Source organism: Lynx rufus, unplaced genomic scaffold, assembly GCF_022079265.1.
Source record: "Lynx rufus isolate CCGP_SWC_20201006 ecotype Redwood Valley unplaced genomic scaffold, mLynRuf1.p SCAF_9, whole genome shotgun sequence".
Taxonomy (NCBI): Eukaryota; Metazoa; Chordata; class Mammalia; order Carnivora; family Felidae; genus Lynx; species Lynx rufus.
In genome coordinates, this window is record NW_025814897.1 from 113,938,169 (window position 1) to 113,957,237 (window position 19,069).

Here is a 19,069-nt window from a genome sequence, read left to right on the forward strand (position 1 = left end):
GGCCAGGATTTGGGTCCCCGTGTGTCTGCCCCAGAACGCCCACTAAGCTGCATGCTTGTCGCTGGAAAGTGCTGCTGCTCCCCCAGAACCCCCCCCCTCTGCTCCCACCCCAATCTGGGGCTGTGCTTCCCAGACTGCAGGGTGCATCTCGCTCCAACTGTGCGGTCGTGGGACCGGAGCTCAGGAGCTGAAGGACACTGATGCCGAAAGCAGGCATAGACTTTCCTGCCGGGATACATCAGGGGCGGTTCCGGGTCCCCAAGACCCTTTTGGGGGTGGGGAGCTAGGAATGGGGCTCCAAAGTCCTCTGACCCCTGCTGACCTCCTCGCCCAGGGCCTCAAGCAGGGGGGCAGAGCGAGAGGGGCCCCTGCACAGGGGCGAACGGAACAGGTTCCGTCTCTCTTTTTTTTTTTTTTTTTTTCAACGTTTATTTTTTGGGACAGAGAGAGACAGAGCATGAACGGGGGAGGGGCAGAGAGAGAGGGAGACACAGAATCGGAAACATGCTCCAGGCTCTGAGCCATCAGCCCAGAGCCCGACGCGGGGCTCGAACTCACGGACCGCGAGATCGGGACCTGGCCGAAGTCGGACGCCTAACCGACTGCGCCACCCAGGCGCCCCAGGTTCCGTCTCTCTTTAAGGAGATGGCCGTCCGCTGGAAGCTGCTGGGCAAGGGCCTGAGTGTGTTTCCCGAGCCTCTGGAAGGGCACGTCCCCTCCCTGTCGGGAATGGGCCTTGCCCACCTCTGTGGCCTCAGTGTCCTGGCTTGTCACCGCAGTCCCGCACCCTCTGGGCTCCTGGCCGCTGCCCCGTCACATACACCACGGTGGGCAAGGGTGCGGAGATCCAGGACCTCGAGGGGGTCACTTCTCCACCCTGGGCCTCAGTTTCCCCAGCTCCTGGAGCGCAGCTATTGCCCCCGCGTTACGTCTGGGCCCTTGGCCCTCTGAAACCCTGAGGCTTGCCTCCAGGAAGGCCCTGTCTCTCGCTCAGAGGCACTGCCGTCCCTGGCCCGAGGACACTGGCAGATCCCTGCAACTCCATCCGGGGACCCCAGGGTCGCCAGGCCAGGAGCCTGGGCCCGTGAGCCTCCGCACGAACCCCGCCCAAGCTGGCCACGTCTGCATACACGTCACGTGAGCAGGCACAGCCTGGTCTGAGCCGCCGCCCGGGGCCCGCCCTCGGCCTTTGCTGCCCAGGCCAGCTGGAAGCAATCTCTGAGGAGCGGGCAGGTGGTCGTCCAGAGCGGCCCCTGCGAGGCCGTCCCCGGCCCCGCACCCACGGCTGCCTCGGGCCCCTTCCCTGCCGGAATGAACCAAGCGCTCTGGAATTCGTGAAGAAATCAGGGGTCTTCGGCCTGCTGTTTTTCTTGGCGAGACCTTATCACAAATTAGTGGGGAAGCCCGAAGGTTAGGGTTTCGGTTAGTTCAGCAGAATCTGAGAAGCAGGGAGTTGGCCTCCTGCCTCTCCTTGACCTGCAGGGCCCCGGGATGATTAACCAGGCAGGTGACCCGCGCTCCGGGCAGGGGGGAGACAGCGTTTGCACAAGCTGGCAGGTTTCAGAAAGCCCAGCACCCCTGCCTTCCTTAGGTCCCCGACAGCTGGAAAGGGAGCCTTGGCCGCGGAGCCGGTCCTGAGCCAGGGGCTCCGGGCGCTGCAGGGACAGGGGCACTCGGCCTGTGTGATGGGCTTGTCCAGGCCAGCCGGACTGGGGTTCTGGGGCGCAAGCCCGTGTTCGCGGGGAGCCTCTGGTGAAGCTGCTTGCTCAACCACAGGTAAACGCGAGGCCTCAACTTTGACCCAGGGAGGTCAGGGACCCCCCGCAGACGAACGGCAGGGCGTCTCAGCCGTGAAAGCCATTCTGTGGACACAAAGGTGGGTTGAGCGGCCTCTCCTGCCCGCGCGGCGCAGGGCTGGGGGTGCCCGGAGCCCCGAGCGCCAAGGACTGCCTCCCGCCATCGCGCCAGGAAGGGGAGACCCCTGTGTCCCCCGGGGGCGGCCTTCGCCCCAGGGCACTTCGCTCCTGTCTCCGGTTCACAACCTCCGACTGCCCTGCCTGGGGGGCTCCCCAGAGCTGAAATGAGGGCAGCGGACGGGTCTAGCCCCGGTTCAAGGCGTGTATTCAGAGCCACGTCGGTCGGTCTCGGGCAAATTGCACACCTGACCGCCGGGCTCGGGCTGTGCGCGAGCAGACCGGGCGCCTGGTGACGTTGGGCTCAGTGTGCTGGTTCCCGATGGACGGCCCCTGAGCCCTGGTGCTGCCCTTGGTATCTGGTTAGGGTTACTGGATCAGGTGTGACAGAAACCACTGTGCCCCCACTTGACAGCTAAGGACACTGAGGCCCAGGCCCGTAAGGGTCTTGTTCAAGACCACACGGCTGGAGAGCAGCAGGGCAACATAAAGCCGGCTCTGTGCTGAGGCCAAAGCTTGATCCTAGAGGCCCCCCTCCGGGTGGGGCAGGTGATCCGAAGCCCTATCCTGACTCCTGGCTCTACTGGCCCCTCTGTCTCCCCAGGCAAGTCCCCACGTCCTCGTCTAGGAGCCCGGGATAGTCATGGCATCGCCTCCTGGGGGTGTGAGGGGGGAGGGCAGAGCACGAGGCTGGCACTCACCCCCCCACCCCACCCCGGCTCCTCTGCCCTCCTCCTCCAGGCCTGCCAAGGGTGCCGCGTGCAGGTGCAGGGGGGCCACCGATGTGCACCCCACCCGTGGGTGACGAGGCTCCAGCCCCGCAGGGCATCCTGACCCTCCTGCTCACTCCCCACCTTCCCTGCTCTGAGGGCGACCGTAGCCCCGGTCCCCAGTCCCCGACGGGCACCTGCCGGGGCCCCTGGCGGCCAGTGTTGGCCCGTCCCGCACGACGCAGTCCGGGCGGGGCGACGGCTGCTGCTCCCGAGGATGTAGGCCCGTCACCTGGCAGAGCGAGGACTGTCCGCCCTGACAGAGTGAGTGGCTCCACGCGGAAAGGTGACCCCACGAAGCGATCCTGAGCCGGCGGGAGACTGTGGGTTATCTGAGCCTGTCTTTCCTTCCCGGGCTCCTTCTCGGGGGCTCCCTGGTGACCCTACTGGAGGGCCCAGGTCCAGATGTGGTTTTCTGTCGGGAGGTTGGGGCCCCTTGGCCGGGCCCCAGGGGTCAGGGTGCAGAGGTGGTGGTGGAGGGGGCAGGTGGATGGAGGGCGGGCTCCGGGTCAGGAGCGGGGAGCCAGGCTTGCGTTTCTGCTCTGCCTGGTGAAGAGAGCAAACTCCTTCACACCTGCAGCTGCTCCCGAAGGCCACCACCCTCTCCCCTCCCCACCCCCTGCCCGTGACGTGCCCTGGCCACCGAGTCAGGAGCACGGCTGAACTTGTGCATTGGGCCGTCCTCTCTTACTGCCGGGAACCCTGGGGCCGCCACCGTGTGAACCACCCCAGCGAGCTGGCTGGAGAGGCCCCAGGCACCGGCCGAGGGCCTGACCTGCGAGTGAGGCCATCCGAGACCACCCAGCCCCCGCTCGTACCAGTCCGCCCGCTCGACAGACCCATGGAAGTGTGAGCCGCTCGGTTCGGGGAAGGTTTGCTGCTTCGAGCTGCTAGGTTTGGGGACGGTTTGTTTCAGAGCAAAGCTAACGGACACGTTGCTGTTTCGAGCCTCAGCATCGTCCTTGACTAGCTGTCCCTGCTTCCAGGCACCGCTGTCACAGCAGGGACACGTCCACGGACCGGACCTGGCCTGGGACTGTCTTCACGGGGCCTCGACATGCCGGGAACGTAGAAAGTACCACACGGCCTCACCTACGTGCCTCTCCCCGCCTCGCCCCAAATCCACCGAGGAGGGTACCATACTCCCCCGACAGACGAGGACACCGAGGCACAGAGAGGGAGGGGCTTGCTGGGGGTCTCGAGGGCCCCAGCCAGGATCCTGGTCTGCATGGGTTCGCGTAACTTCTAGTGCACCATGAGGCCCACATGCCCGGTGTCCCTAGGGAGGCTACCCAGAGAGGTTACCCTACAGAGTCTGTGACCCCCCCCCCATTTGTCCCATGGTAAATGGGGACAGTACTGCTAGCTCCACAACCCTGGGGCGGGGACGTCCTGTGTCACAGGCACACGGGGCTCCAAGCTCGGCCGGAGGCCGCGTCTGCCCCTGGCAGGATGGGACGGGGGTGCACCCGGAGCCCGGCTCTGCCTACCGTCACCCCCTCTCTCACGGCCTCCGAGGGCACCGTGGCCCTCAGACCCTGGCCCCAGGACCCCCCCAGACTGCACTCGCATCCCCGCACGGCCGGCCGCCCTCAGTCCCGCCCGACTGTCACCCCCTTGGGGAAGCCATCACCCCGGGCCGAAGAATCACACCCAGCCCCACCCCAGCCGCCCGCACCCGTTCCCGCCCTCACCCAGCCTGTGTTTCTTCACCTGTCAGCCTGATGTGATGTCACGTCACCTGTGAGCTCCAGGGACAGGGTGTGCTGGCTCTGTGGCTCCCCGCCACCCCTCCCCCCCACGCCCTGACTCGCCCTGGCCGGCCCACAAGGGGATCTCGGGAATCAGCCCTGTTACGAGGGGGTGTGGGGCTTCCTTGCGACCTGTGCCAGGCGGGACCCCGGCAGGCCGTCTGTGTGCTCCCTGCACGCGGCAAGGCGGTCCACGCGAGACGCTGGCCCCGTGGGGGCCCGTGGAAGCTGGAAGTGACGGGAAGCTTGGTGCACGTGTCCCGGGGGGGCGGGTGGTGACAAGGACACAGCAGGACCTTCTGGGCTGAGAGTGACGGTGTCCCGAGGGGCGGACAGAGGAACGACTCCGGGTGAGTGGTGCTGCCGGCCGGGCCGGGGGCGGCCACCCGGCCACTTTGGGGGAGGGGGTGGCAAACAGCCACACAGTGGCCGCCTCACGCCGTTCGCTGCATCCCGACCTGCCGAGTGGAGTGGTCCTCCTAAAGGCTCCGTGGGATGGAGGAGGGTGACCCCCCAAGGCCCGCCCCTGCCTCCCCCTGGCCAGCTCTGCGGGGCGCCTCCCACCCCTGCACGCAGGAGAAAAGCCACGAGAAGGCTCTTGACCACCGGAATGTAAATCCCTAGAAATATTTCTTGATAGTCTGCTAATTCCACTCACACCATGGACGGGGGAAATGCTGGGCACACCCCCGGCTGCTGGGGCTGGAGCGCTGGAAAAGGGGCAGCCGCCGGGCTGGGACTGGAGGCCTCAGGCCCTCAAAGCGCCCAGCAGGAGTCAGCTTATTAGCGGCCTCGAACAAAAGCTGTGGAGGCTTGGGGTCCCCTTGCACGCAGACCCCTGCAGGGAGCCTTTCAACCCCCAAAGCACTGCCTTTTAACTCAGCCTCCTCTGCAGGACAAACAGGGGAAGAAATTAGTCGTGGATGCTGCTGGATGTTTTGTAACTTGTCTCCCTGGAGTTGGTCTGGCCCAGGCAGCTCGTCTCTTGACATTCAGAAAGGGTAACCTGAAGCAGCCCCTGCCGGCCCCCTCGCTGCCTTTTTAACTCTTCACAAGAGTCCACAGACAAAACCCCTTTCTTGCATCCGGGCCGGGCCTCCGCGAGTGCCAGGGGCCCTCGTGCCTGGAAAGCTGGGGAGGACAGGATGGCAGTGCCCGGCGTGGCCCCTGGGATGCGGAAACCCGGGAGAACCTCTCCCTTCTCCCTCGGGACCGAGCCCCGGCGGCCTTGGGGTCTGTGCTGGCCTCCGGCTCCCAGCAAGGCCGCTCCCCCGCCGCACCCTGCTTAACGGGGCAAATGAGGGACAATCCCGCCGGTGCTCCGAGGGCCTGACTTCCCGTGGGCCGCGGGAGACACAGCGAGAACTCCCCAGGAGGCACGGGGCCGCCAGCTTCTGGAAGCCCAGCCCGCCAAAATGGGGCGGCTATGGCCCTGCTTGAGCTTCAACTCCCGTCTTCCGCGGCCAAGGAGAAGTCACTCTTGGGCCCCCGGCACCCAGGGCGGGGTCCCCAACGTAGGGCGCTCCGAGAAGGCCCCCGCAGGCGCCTGGAGCTCCGGCAGGCAGGGGTTAACCAGACACTGCCGGTGCTGGCCAGCCCTGGGTCCCACTCCCCTTGCAGGGAACGGCCCGGTGACCTTCGAGGGGGCTGCCTCTGCTCTGGGAGCCTCTCCCAAGGCCAGTGGCCTCCTCCTGGCCTTCAGCTGTCCCCGCACAAGGCCAGCGTGGGCTTGGCCTGAAGGAGGCCTGACCTCAGCCTGGCCCCGGAAGGCAACTGAGCCAGGGAGCGCGTGCCTGCGTGTGCACATCACCGGCCGCGGCCGGCCGCCGACGCACGCGAGCCTTTCGGGATATCGTCGATACTTTGCAGGATAATAAATGGCGGGGACGGCGGCTCTGTCCTGAGCCTCTAAACCTCACACATGTGATCAATTTGGAAGCGCCCTGTGCCATCTAAGGTCCTAGGAGTGTCTCCTCACCAGCCTCCGCCAGCCCCACGGCTCTCGGCGGGAGCCACGCCACGGTGGAGGGACGCAGGGAGTTTCCGGAGCCGGTCCTGGAAGACCGTGAGGGTCCGCGTGTTGGTGACGGAGTGCCCCCCCCATCCCCGCTCCGAGGGGCGCAAGAGGGGTCAGGCACGTGTATGTGGCACACATGTGCGACCTGGTCACACATTTACAATAGGAGAGTTTGACCTGGGCTCCTCTCTGTCTTTCCGGAAGTGAAGGTTAGAGAAAATTAGGATGTGCCTCCGGAGGTCACGGCTGAGGCGGGGCCGTTTCTCTGAGACCACACGACGTACGGCCTGAGGTGCTGTCCCTGGCCGCCCCGGTTACCAGTGGGCCCCGGGCACTGAGGTCACCAGACACGGCTTGCCACGCTGCAGGCCACGTCTGGGCCGAGGGCCGGCGAAGCTGTGACAATCCTCCAGACTCACCCCTCACCCCGGCCCGTGTTCTCTAAGCGCTGGGGACCCGTGTGCCGGGCGTGTCGCCTCTCGAGAAGGTAAATCTGTGTGTTCCTAACCTCGCGTGTGGGATCACGAAGCCCAGGGATGCACGTCCACCCCGGGAGGCACGGACCTGGAGACCCTCTGCGTGCCTGAGAGCCCTCAGCTGGAGGGGCCGTGACGAAGCCCGCAGCCACGGGGCCTCCCGCCCCCGGCATGTACCCAGGGAGCGGTGACGAGGCAGACGGCACCTACAGATGACCCTACCGGGTGGGCGTCAACACCTTAGCGTGCTCCGAGCTGCAGCCGTCCTTCCCGTGACAAATTACGGTGGCACCGAACGGGGCCCCCGCCGTGCTCGTGCTGCAAGGAGCTTCGGTTTGGGGTCCTAGCTCTCCTTGACGGCTCCTAATTGTCGGCCTCGCGGTCGCTGGAGGCCAGCTCCTGGAGCCAGCACCTACCCCCCTTGCTTCCTTTGCATCCACACCCCGGGAGCTGCACCCCAGAGAGCTTGTGGTGGCCGTAGGTCCGTGCGTGGAACCTCAGAGACGGGGAGGGGGCCCCTCCCGGAGGCAGGGAGGCTAAGCGTGGGGTCGGCCAGGGGCTCGGGCAGCTGGTGCCCGGCTCCAGACTGCACGCGTGAGGCTGGGGGCATGTGAGAGGGGGGCGGCGGTCAGAAGGGGCTGGGGGCTGGACCCCTGTCCTGAAACTCGACCCTGTAGGCTGGGGCAGTCCTCAAGGGGTTTATCCAGGCCAGGCGTGTCAGCCTGTCGACCTAGAGCCCGGAGGAAGGGATCAGCCTCAAGCCAGGAACTGCCAGGGCACCAGACTACACCCTTCCAACACAACACAACACAACACAACACAGCACAACACAACACAACACAACACAGCACGAAATGCTTGAACAGCAGCCTTCCCGGCCCCAGGGGGGCAGAGTTTAGTTCTTTCCCTGTGACCCTAGAAGTACCCTGATGGGGAGTTACTACTCTGGGGTACTCAGGCCCTGAGGTCCTGGGGTGGGGTCCTCTGGCCCCAAGCCTGCAGACAGGCTCTCCTTCCCTCTCCCTGGCTCTCAAGGGCAGTTTTCCTGCTCCCCGCCTCCTCCCGCACCCCCTCCCCCCCCAGTGCTGTCCCCAGGGACCTTTGCTTCTGCTCTCCTGAGAGCTTGCGGTTAGAACAAAATAAGAAGCCAGCGAGCGGGGCCTGCGGAACTTTCCTGAATACAGGGTGGGGGGAGGGCCGTGACTTCCTGGAGCTCCCCTCCCCCAGCACCAGTCTCCTCCTAGCCCAGGCGGTGGGGCCCGGTGGGGCTGTGGGGCCCAGAGGGGGCTGGTGGGGCCCAGAGGGGGCCGGCATAGGTAATGGCTCTCGAGAGGGACAAGGAAAAGGCCGGAAAGCCTGGAGGGAGGGAGAACTCTACCGTGGCCACCTCAAAGTCTCCTTTCTGTTGGCTTTTGAATACTGAGTGTTTTGGAGAAACTGTGAGTGGCGTTCAGGGCCAGCTGCTGACCCTCCCGCTCTGGGCGATCCACAAGGTGATTTCCAACCCCCTCCCCCCAGACGGCCTTGAATATTGCCAAGGGCGGGGGCGGGGTGCCGCAGGGGAGCAACCCCACCACCTCACCCCTGCGTGTTCGCCTTGTTGGGGGTGAGAGGGAAGGGAGGGCACGCCGCTCAGGACCCCTCCTCCCCGCCCCTGCAGGACCGCCTGTGCGGGGTGGGGGGGGACCCGGCTGACCGTTAATTTTCCAGGCCCAGGTGCTGGAGTATGCGCACCTGGCGGCCGAGTGCACTTGGCACCTGGATGATAACACAACCCCCACGGTGCGTATTTCTCACTTGCTGGGAACAGCGGTAGCACCTGACGGGCGTGAGTCTCAGTGAAGTTCACACGCAGCCCCGCAAGGAGGATCTCGTGCCCCCCAAGCTGCCCCTCGGCGAGACGAAGCGTCCGGCCTGTGGGTCGGGGGGCAGGAGGAGAACCCAGGGCTCTCCACAGGGAGCGGCGTGTAAAAGGGGTCCGGGCTGGAGGCCGGCTCCGTGTCGTGCCGGGGCCCCGATGGTCAGGGCTAGCGCGCTTCTAGAAAGCCAGCCTCAGTCCTGATCAGGACTGCTCCCTGATCCCCAAACTCTGATGAGAGAAGAGACCCCCCCCCCAAACACTCCTCCCCTCAGCCCTCCTTTTCCTGCTGGTGCCGTAAGCAGGCCTCTTGTGCAGACCCCCTGGCCGGCCCGAGTGGGACAGCAGCTCGAGAGGGAAGGAAAGCTGCGGGGCTGTCTGTTACTCAGCAGGTCCTTGGTCATCCTGACTGGTCCAGGGCTCACGGACTACCGTGCACCTGACATCAGACCGGGGCCCCTCCGGCAGCTGTGTGTTGATCTCCTCCTGAGCTCCCGGCCTGAGGCCGGGAGTGATCCCTGTAAGTTCCTATCCAGGACCCCGTTCCCACGGGCTCCTGGCTGCCCACAGCTCCCCCCAGAAGCAGAAACAGAAATAACGCTGTGGAGCCAATACACCCGTGCGCTGCCCCGTTTGATGTCGGCCGCCCGATCCCCGCCACCCCCCCCCCACTGCCCCCCGGGAGAAGCGCCACACCGCCCACGCCTTCTCAGCTCCCTTTCTCGGCGGGACTCTTGCGTCTCGGGCCAGCTGTGGCCCGGCCGTGGCTGGGAGGCGGGGAGTGGAAATCCGGCAGGCCTCGCAGAACGGAGACCGTGTGTGTGTGGACGCCACGAGGCAGGCCAAGCCCTGGAAGCCGGGCGGGCAGGCACGTGCCCAGGAAGCCCGAGGTCCACGCTGGAGGCCGGGGACAAGGCTGTCGGAGGAGGAGACACAGCAGTGCTCCTAGGCGGCTGCCACGTGGGCACGTGTCTGACCACGGGGCTGCCTCCTTCCACGGTGGCTGCGCCCGCTAGCCAGTAGCTCCGGCCCCTGAGACCGTCCCTTCGGGGGACCCAGAGGAGCCCTGGCCTGTCTGAGGATGCTGAGGGGCCCCTGGCTTCTCTCCGTGGCCCCGAGTGGGTACGCACTGCCGTGAGGCCACTTATGACCACAAATGTGGAAAATGTGAAAAACTGTAAGTGATACAAATAGCAATTAACATGGGCCCAGCAACCAAGGCGAACGAGGTGGATGAGAGACAGGGGGTCTGGCCTCCCCGTCGGAGCCTGTCCTGCCACTCCCAGAGCAGCCGAGGTCAAAGGCAGGGCACAGCCCCTGGGTGGCTCACGCCCTCTGGAACGGGCTTTTACGGGAGGGAATTCATCCGAAAGCTGCAGGTCTGAGGTTGTCAGGAAATCCCTGTTTTATCTCAGGTAGTCAGGTCCAAAATTTGTCCCCTGGGCGGAGGGCGGCCTCTCCCTGCCGTCCGTCACAGCGGGCCAGCCGGGGGCGGGGGGTTGACGGAGACCCCGGGGGATGGTTTTATGGCTTGCGTCAGCATGGTTTCCGACCTGGCTGCCCCCTGCCCGCTCAGTCACCAGAGCTCAGGCTCACATGGCCGTTCCCCCGCCCCAGAAGGCCAGGTGGCACGCAGGTCGACACGGGGCTCCCGAGAGCAGGAGGCCACGCTGGCCGGTCCACCCTCACAGGCACGGCCAGGGACAGACGGGAGTCTCCTCCGAGAGAACCTGGACGGTGGGAGGGAGGAGACCTGGGCTTTCTCAGGTGTGGTGGTCCCCATCCACCCCCATCCACTCCTACAGCTGGAAACCAAGGCCCCTGGCCATCCCCCCCTCCCTGGGCCGTCACAGTCCCCAGGGCTCTGGTCTCCTCCTCTCTGTCACATGAGCCCTGCCTCGGCCTGGTCACGGCACCTTCTGCCTGGGCGGCTGCAGGAGGGTCCTCCCTGGACCCCCTCCCTCCCCTGCTGGCCACCAAGGGGACCTGGGCGACAGGCACAGGCCGCCCCGCCCCACCTCCCTGGCTCCTCTGGGATACGACCTTTAAGACATGGGCTCCCCTGAGAGCTCAGACCCAAGAGAGGCACAGGTCCAAGCTGCTGGCTGCTTTCCGGGCTGGGAATACAGGTGTGTATGTGGGGGGGGGGGGGGCGGTGAATGTCTCTGTAAGTCGGGGCTGGTGCCCTGGAGTGCCCTTGCCGACAGCTCCCCAGGATATCCCTGAGCGCTGGGCTGGCCCAGCCACCCCACGACCTCTCCCCTGCGGCAACGATGGGTGCGGCCACGGTCTGCTACGCCTCGCGGCCGGACGTGCAGCACCGCCCCGGGGTCCCCGCTGCGGCATCCGGGCCAGGCACTGACAAGCTGGAGACACGCGTGTGAGGGGCCAGGACTCAGGTCCCAGGACCTGGACTTCGGGGAACGAGAGCCCATCTGTCCGCATCGCCTCCTTGCTCAAGAAGGGAATGCTTCCGTTTGAGCGATGGCGGTGGGGCTCCATAGCTGGCCTCTGAGGTCTCCTCCCACCTGACGGTGCCCTGGCCTTGATCCCTGTGCCGTCTTTCGCCCGCCACGCCTCTGCCTGTGCGGGGTCCGCCCGGCGTGCCGTCTCCTCCTCGAGGGATCGGACTTTACGAAGCCTCGGCCGACCCTCCGCCCCCCACCTTTCTGCCAAACACCACCCCACGTGGGGTCGGGGCCCCGTGCCCAGCCCGGCAGAGGCACAGACCAGGTCTCTGATGACTGCCCCACCCAGAGCGCGCTCAGGCCGACCAGAGGAGCGAAAGGAGGAGGCCTAGAGTCCACGGTCCGGCAGAAGGCACAGTCAGAGCTCACGCACTGCCTCACTGGGGCCGGGCGGGGCCTTGGGGGGCGGGGTGGGCTGTGCGAGGGGAGTGGGCCGAGAGGGCGAGGGGATCTGACCCACGCCAGTCGGGTGTAGAATGCTAGAAGGCTCCTGTCTGAGCCAGCCCCGACGTGAGGGCAGACAAGCGGGACTCTGCCAGCCCAGGCACCGGTGGGGCCGGGACCTTGCCACGGCGGCAACAGGCCCCGGGAAGAGGCCTTGGCGGCCCACGGCTCGGGCCTGGAGACGCTCGGTTTCCCGCGCCCTTCTCTCTCTCCAGAGACTCTTGTGGGGCTGGGGACCACAGGCCTGGCACCCCCCCCCCCCCGAGTGATCGGGGACAGAACAAAGGCACGGTGGCGGGCAGCACGCTGGGCCGTAGCTTTGGCGAGGGCCGGGATCTGAGTGGGTGTTTGCCCATCTGGAAGCAATATTGCAGTAATGTAAGACGGCCAGAGTACGGGATATTCTCTGAATACGTGAACTCAGTGAGGAATATGGATTTAATGGGTAATCTTACCAGCAGCCAAAAGAACCCAGATTCCTCCCCAGGCCTTCACCCTGCACTTGGCTCCCACCGCAGCCCAGCCCGGCCAGGGGCCAGCAGCGCCTGTGGCCGTGGCCTCCAGAAACAGGGCTGACCCGGGATCTGAGCTCACTTTTTTCTCGCCCTGGATGGGAGTGGGGGTTGGGGGGGAAGCAGAGACCTGTTCCAGCTCCCGTCCTTGAGACGCCCATTTACAGTGAGAAGGACAACGCTGGAGAAAACGCAAGTGTGTATGTGTGTGTGTGTGGTGGGGGGGGGGGAGGGGGCGGGGAGGAAGGCAGGGAGGGTGATGAATTAAAATCTACCATGGCTACGACTTGTTCTGGAATCTGGGGGAGAAAAAACCATTTCTGTAGCTCTTGCCGACTTAATATAGCTGGAATAATAAAATAAAACAATAAAAACCACAGCGGAAAAGATGACCGGAGCGTTTTTATGGCAAACAGCAGAGGAAGAGCCCAGAAGGCCCGACCGAGCGCAGCGAACAATGTGATTCAGGGAACGCTTCCAGAAGGCGGGAGGAGGAGTGGAATGCAGGTCCGGCTGGCCTGGGGCGCCGGGAGGAGTGGGGGCTCCCCACGCTCAATCCACGGAAGCTGCGTCTCAGGCAGGGTCCTGGCTACTCTCGGATCTCATTTCGGAGGCTCGTCAATCCCTCCCTAACGTAAAATCCCCAAACGCTTCGTGACGTGGTTAATATCACAGGGGGCTTCAGCTGGCTGCACCCCGGGTGCTCTTGTGTCGGTGGGGGGACCGCGCCGGTGGGGCCTCCGGTTCCTCATCCCTACCAGGATCCCCCAGCCCACCCCCATTTACAACCAGGGGGCTGGCCTCACTCTGATAACAGGCTCGCGGGGGTGCAGGGGCGGGCATCCTTCCGTGTCGCCCACAACCTCCTCCCCACGGCCAGCCGAAGCCTGTCCAGGGGACAACGTGCGCACCCCACGCCAGGAGGCTGCAAGGGAGTCATGTGCATAGAAGGCACGGGAGCTCAGCCCCTCCGGCTTCCTGGCCACAGGGTACGGCTGCTGAGGGCACAGAAGGCCTCAGGCTGTGCTGGCCATGGGGCGGGGGGGGGCTCCCACTAAAGGCCTCTGTCTAACCCATTTGCACATTCCAAGAGGGACAGAAGCCCTCAGAGCTCCTTGACCTACCGCCATCTTCTGAGGTGGGGGCGAGCCTCCGAGAGTCTGGCAGCCAGCCCTCCGGACTCCGTGCAGTGTGCTTTTGGCTGGCCCGTAATCCGGCCTAGCACCCTGGGGGAGGCCGGTGGGAAGGGAGGAGCCCTTTTCTCTGCCCCACAACACCTCGCTGTGACTACGGGGGGCCCGGCTCTGAGCCTCTCTACGGCTCTGGGGTGCTGCCATCCCCCTTCCGGCCTGGGCCCTGGTGAGCCTGTAATGATATCCCTGAGGCCAGGCAGCCCGGACCTCTCTGGCATCAGCGAACGTGCAACCATACCACACTGCAGCCGTCACACCTAGCCGAGGGCTGGTGCGCAGAGGTGCTCCATAAACGCACAGTCCATGGGTGAGTGGGAAGGAGCCATACTCGGACTTTGAATGAGATGATGCCTGCACAAAGCCCCTCCCCAGGACCCCAAAGGACATAAGCCACCACCTCCTTGGACCTGGTCCCCTCTCTGGCTTTCTGGGGGAGGGGGGCAGGGAATACAGGGAGCATTTCCCTCTTTCCCCAACGGGGAGGGAGACCCAGTGAGCCTGGGGCGTACCAGCTGTCAGTGATCCAACCTGCTCCAGACGGTCTGACCCAGCCCTGACCAAAGGCCCCACACAGGTGAGCAGTGGAACAGCCCCAGCCACCTGTCACTGGCTCCAGGTGAGCTCACCACGAGCCGATTCTGCCTCCCCTCAAAGGCACCCTCCCCAGAAGCAGTGCCAGGACCCTTCCCTCAAGGACTACGCGCCAGATCTGGGACCCTGGAGTTGAAAGGAAATCCAAAAACTCAAATTCCTTTTGCAAGCTGTCAAAGTCCTGTTTCCCTGGTGGTGAGGCCCTAAGATGCCTCGCTTGGTATTAAGGACTCTCTCTCGATTGGGGCAGGCACTGCCATAAAGCTACTCGTCCGGGAAACAGTTTAGTTATTCCTATAGACCTTCCTGGGGTTTCCACACCTCGTACGTAGTCTTGGGGTGAGAGTAGGTGAGACCGTAGAGCCATCCTAGCTTCCGGGAGCCACAGTCTGGGGGTAGTGATCACACTCAGGGAGGGACAACCAAGCCATGAGTAGAGGCGTGAGAGGGTATGAGGGGCAACTTGTGAGCCCACTGGGACACGAGGATACTCCCAGAGAGGGGAGGGGAGGGTATGTGCCCCAGGCAGGGGTGTGAAAAGATCTGGGTCAGAGCAACACTTTGTGCTGTGCACTAAGCTGGGCCCAACGAGGCATCGCCAGAGCCCGGAGGAAGGGGCTCAGGGCTGGGAGGAGCGTGGAGACCCTGGGGAGTTATGGGTCTGGAGGCTGGGCAGGACCAGTGGGTGGGAAGGAAGGACAGCTGCTGGTCCCTGCTGCCCCGAACCCCACAGCATCAGGTCCATAAACACACAGTAGCCCCTCCCCAGGACCTAAGACGATCTAAACCGAACGGAAAGATGGCTCACGTTCACGGACGGAAGACTTCACATTGTTGAGATGCCGATACTCCCCAAAACGATCCACAGGTTGATGGCAATCCCTCTTAGAATTCCACCTGGCTTCTTTGCAGAAATGGACGAGCGGCTCCAAAATTTGTATGGACGCTCGAGGGACCCGGGACAGCGAAACAATCTTGAAAAAAGAACAAAGCTGGAAGACCCAGTCTGGTTCGCGTGGTTTGGCCCAGCCCGGCTGCGGGGACAGACACAGGTGAGCAGCTCACCTGTCAAGGCTGCAGGACTCACACTTCCTAATTTCAAAAGTTGCTGCAAAGCTACCGTAACCAAGACGGTGGGGTGCTGGCATAAGGACAGACGTACAGATCAATGGAATAGAATGGAAAACCCAGAAACAAGCCCTCACATTTACCGTCAGTCGGTTTTTGACATGGGTGCCGAGAGCGTTCAGTGGGGAAAAGACGGTCTCTTCAGTAAGTGGTGCGAGGGTAACTGGATCTTTGTATCCAGAGAACGAAGCCAGGCTCCTGCCTCACTCCGTCCACAAAAGTTAACTCGAATGGATCAAAAATCGAGATGTAAGAGCTGAGGCTAACTTAGAAGAAACACTTAGAAGAAAACAGGAATACATCTTTGTGGCCTCGGATTTGCACGATGCTTCTTAGTTTACAACACTAAACGCACAACCATCAAGAGAACACAGTAGTTTGCTTGGGCTTCATCAAAATTAAGAATTATCGTGAGCCAGAGGAAACCATCAAAGAAAGTGAAAAGACAACCCACAAAACGGAGGGGGACACGTCTGAGAGAGGACTGGCATCCAAAATATATAAAGAACTCGAACCGCTCAATAATAACATGATACGTAATAGACACTGGGCGGAGGGGCTAACTAGACATTCCGTAAAGATGAAGAACAAATAGCCAATGAACACACGAAAAAGACGCCCGACCTCGTCAGCCATCAGGGAGATGCAAGTCAAAACCGCAACGAGGTATTTCTTCACCCCCACCAGGATCCCTAACGTGAAAACGACCCAGGGCAGCAGGTGTGGGCGAGGACGTGGCGGCGTCGGAGGCGTCACATGAAGCCGGGAGGAAGGCAAGGAGCTGCAGCCACCTTGGGAAACCCGTCGGGTGGTTCCTTACGAGGTTAGACGTCAAGCTCCCCCGTGACCCGCCGATTCTGCGACTTGGGGCAGACCCCAGACGAATGAAAATACGTGTTCACAAAAAGCTCGCACGGTAACGTTCACGGCAACATGCTTCGCAAGCGCTGAAAAGGGGAAACAGCCCCAGATATCCATCCACGGACGAAAGGACAGACCAAACGGGGTGTAGCCACACGGCGGGGTACCGCTTGGCAGTGATGCCCCCACAAGGGATGGGGGGACCTTGAGGACAACCGTGGCAAGCGAGGAGGCAGCCACAAGAGGCCACGTGCTGTGTGATTCTCCGTCTATGAGATGTCCACAGCAGGCAAATCCATCCAGACAGAGAGCAGATTTGTGGCTTCCTGGGATTGGGAGGTGGGAGGGGGAGTGAGAAGCGACTGCACCCGGGCACAGGGTTTCTTTTAGGGGTGCTGAAAACGTTCTGGAACCAGACAGCGGTGGCGGTTGCACAACGCCGAAACACTGAAAGCCATCGGCTCGCACACTTTCAATGGGTGAATTGTACGGTATGCGAGTGATATCTGAATAAAGCTATTGCGAAAACAAAAACAAGAACTGAAAAGCACAGAACAAACAGACCTGCGGGACCAGGGCGCCCCGGCCGGCCCCGAGGGCAGCCCCCGACTCTGGGCTGCCCCTGCTGAGCGTGGGGGCCCGGAGGGCCGAGCTCCTACCCACGTCTTGCTACGCGGCCCCCAGGCTGGACGTTTCTCGCCCAGCAACAGGGAGACCAGAAGTCCTCTGCAGCTGGGGTGGGGGGGGGGGGCCCTGGGGGGGGCCTGGGAGCCGTGCAGCAGACATGGAAGCTCCCACGCTCCGGGGCCAAGCTGACGTGGCTAACGCTAAACAGACCCCATGCCACAACGGGGTGACAGCTAATTCTGGGCAGCGCGCTGAGCCCCTCGCCAGGGATGGCAGCCGCGGGGAGGGGCGGCGGGGCAGGCAGCCCCAAAGGTAATTTGCACACGGAGTTTATAAGGCCCCTCAGCTCTTTTAAACATATGCTTCTCTGATTATAAACAGCTGATGGCTCACAAGATTCAGATTTTCCAGCAAGGCTTCCAAAAAAAGATTACACTCCAAGCAGAGAAAGGTGACGGGGTGCTTTGCTGTGGACGTAAATCCAACCACGTTCTCCAGCAGCTGGAGCCGCCCCTGTTGCCAGGCTCGGAGCATGTCACATCTGTAAAATGTTTGCTGCCATCGACATGTCCCGAGGAGGACTCTGGCCCCAGCCCCGTGGGCCTGGGGAGGGAACGGGGTGAAGGAGGCTGACCCGCCCCCCCCCCATCGGACACCGAATCCCTGCCTCCCTCGAGCCGAGGCTTTGTAAAGCCCTCGCCTCCCGCATGTAGAAGCGGGTCGAGGGCTGAGGTTTGGGGCCACTGCGCACCCCCGGAGGCCTCGCCTATGCTGACTCCCTGTCCCACCTCCCCACGCTCCTCAGAGATTTGGGGTGCACCAAAGGGAAGCTACAAAGAAAGAGGAGGAACGTGGGCAAATTAGAGACAATGGCAAGGGCCCACGGCACAAACGAAACCCTGGTTCACCGCCTTGCCCAGTCCTGCCTGGCCGTGCTGGGGGTCGGGGGCCGGGCTGCAGACCCCAGAAAGGAGGGGACTCTGCCAAGAAGGTGTTCAAGTCCGCCATGCGGCTGCCGCGGAGCGAGTTTGGGCCGGGGGGAGTCGCGCTCTCCCTGCTGAGGGGACCCTCCGAGGCGTCCCCGGCCACGTTAGAGAGGAACGTCACGTTCACGTGGAACGATTCGGGAGCAGGGGTCCCCGCCTGTTTGTCTGCTGGAGGCGACCTGAGGAGCAGGGGCACACCCCGAGGGGCCTGGTACGTCTGGGGGTGCGGCTGCCCGCACGTCCTCCCCCGCTGGGCACACAAACTCTAGGGAAGGCGGGCTGGTGCTCGCGGGGTCTCCGCCCTCCCCGGCAAATGTGGGCAAGAGTCACCAGTGAACCCTGTGTCCGCACCGGGACCTCCCAGGCAAGTGGCAGGGCTGCTGTGTGAGCAGAGCCCGTGTCCCTCACACCGAGGCCGCGTGGCAGAGGGAAGGACGGACAGACGGAGCCTGGTCCTGGGACGCCCATGAGCAAAGCCCGGCTTTAGTACCTGCTGGTCATGTGATGCCTGGCGTTACCGGCCTCAGTCTCCCCATCGCCACGGCAGGTTACGATGGGAGGAAAGGAATTACCGTAACAAAGCCCTTGGGACCGGGTGGCATACAGAGGCCACTACGCTCCATTGGTTACGTAAAACAGGCCGTGCCTCCCCACTTGGGGTCCCCGTGCCACCGTCTGCCCACACAGGACAGGCCGTCACCCCATGGGCCTGCTCCCCGTTCCCTGTGGCTAACCCATGAGAGGGCCCGTCAGTGTTCCCAGGGCACAGAAGGCGAACCGGGCCAGAGCTGGCTGGGGAGGCCCCCGGTCCCAGAAGAACCATCCAGGTGGGAGCTCAAGGTCAGCCCTCGGACCCTCAGGCCACACCTGAGGAACAGGAAGCTGCACGGACGGGAGGCAAAAGCACGGACGTGCAAGTCTGCCGGCAGCCCCCGAGGGCAGGGTGCTAGGAAAGGAGGAGGGAAGGGGCAGTCGCCACAGCTTTGCGCCCTGCAAGGCGGGCTGGGGGACGGACCGGTGGGCACCCGGTCAGAGACAGACGAAGAGGCACCCTGGCGACCCAGCCCCCGACCCTGAGGCCCGGGGTGTCCTGGAGACTACCTGGCGGTGCGGGGTCCCTGGTCACCAGTCCCAGGAGCGGCGAGCATTGCCTGTCGTCCTACCCGCGTGTTTAAGAGCTGGAGTTGGATGTTCTCGGCGAGAAAGCAATCGCCTGTTCCGGCTGCCGGGTTGCATGCCAGCCGGTAGCTTCTCCCAACCAGAAGCACGTCGCCACAGAGTCGCCCCTCTGCTCAAACCCCCCAGGGACCACCCGCTGAGTCCAAAGCACTCATCTCTGAGTGGGGCCCGCGCGGGGCTGTGGTTCTCACGGGCACCTCAGGTGGACGGCCCCTGGCCTGGAAGACGGAATTCAAATCCCGGAAGAGCAGAGGCACGGCGTGTACGTCTGGGGCAGACACTGCCGTGTGGCCGT

General features: G+C 63.7%; 1 protein-coding gene across 7 annotated transcripts in view; it reads right to left on the reverse strand.

Annotated features, from left to right (window-relative positions):
• Positions 1-19,069, reverse strand: part of KCNQ1 (potassium voltage-gated channel subfamily Q member 1) — a 322,108-nt gene that overhangs the window by 119,270 nt on the left and 183,769 nt on the right. Inside the window, exon 12 of one of the 7 annotated variants that reach the window (XM_047070501.1) lies at positions 12,594-14,967. The exons of the other annotated variants lie outside the window; for them this stretch is intronic. Coding sequence (XP_046926457.1) covers positions 14,776-14,967 — 192 coding nt within the window. The 3' untranslated portion in view covers positions 12,594-14,775. Of the gene's footprint in view, positions 1-12,593; positions 14,968-19,069 lie in introns of those variants that run through there. 7 annotated transcript variants of the gene reach the window in all.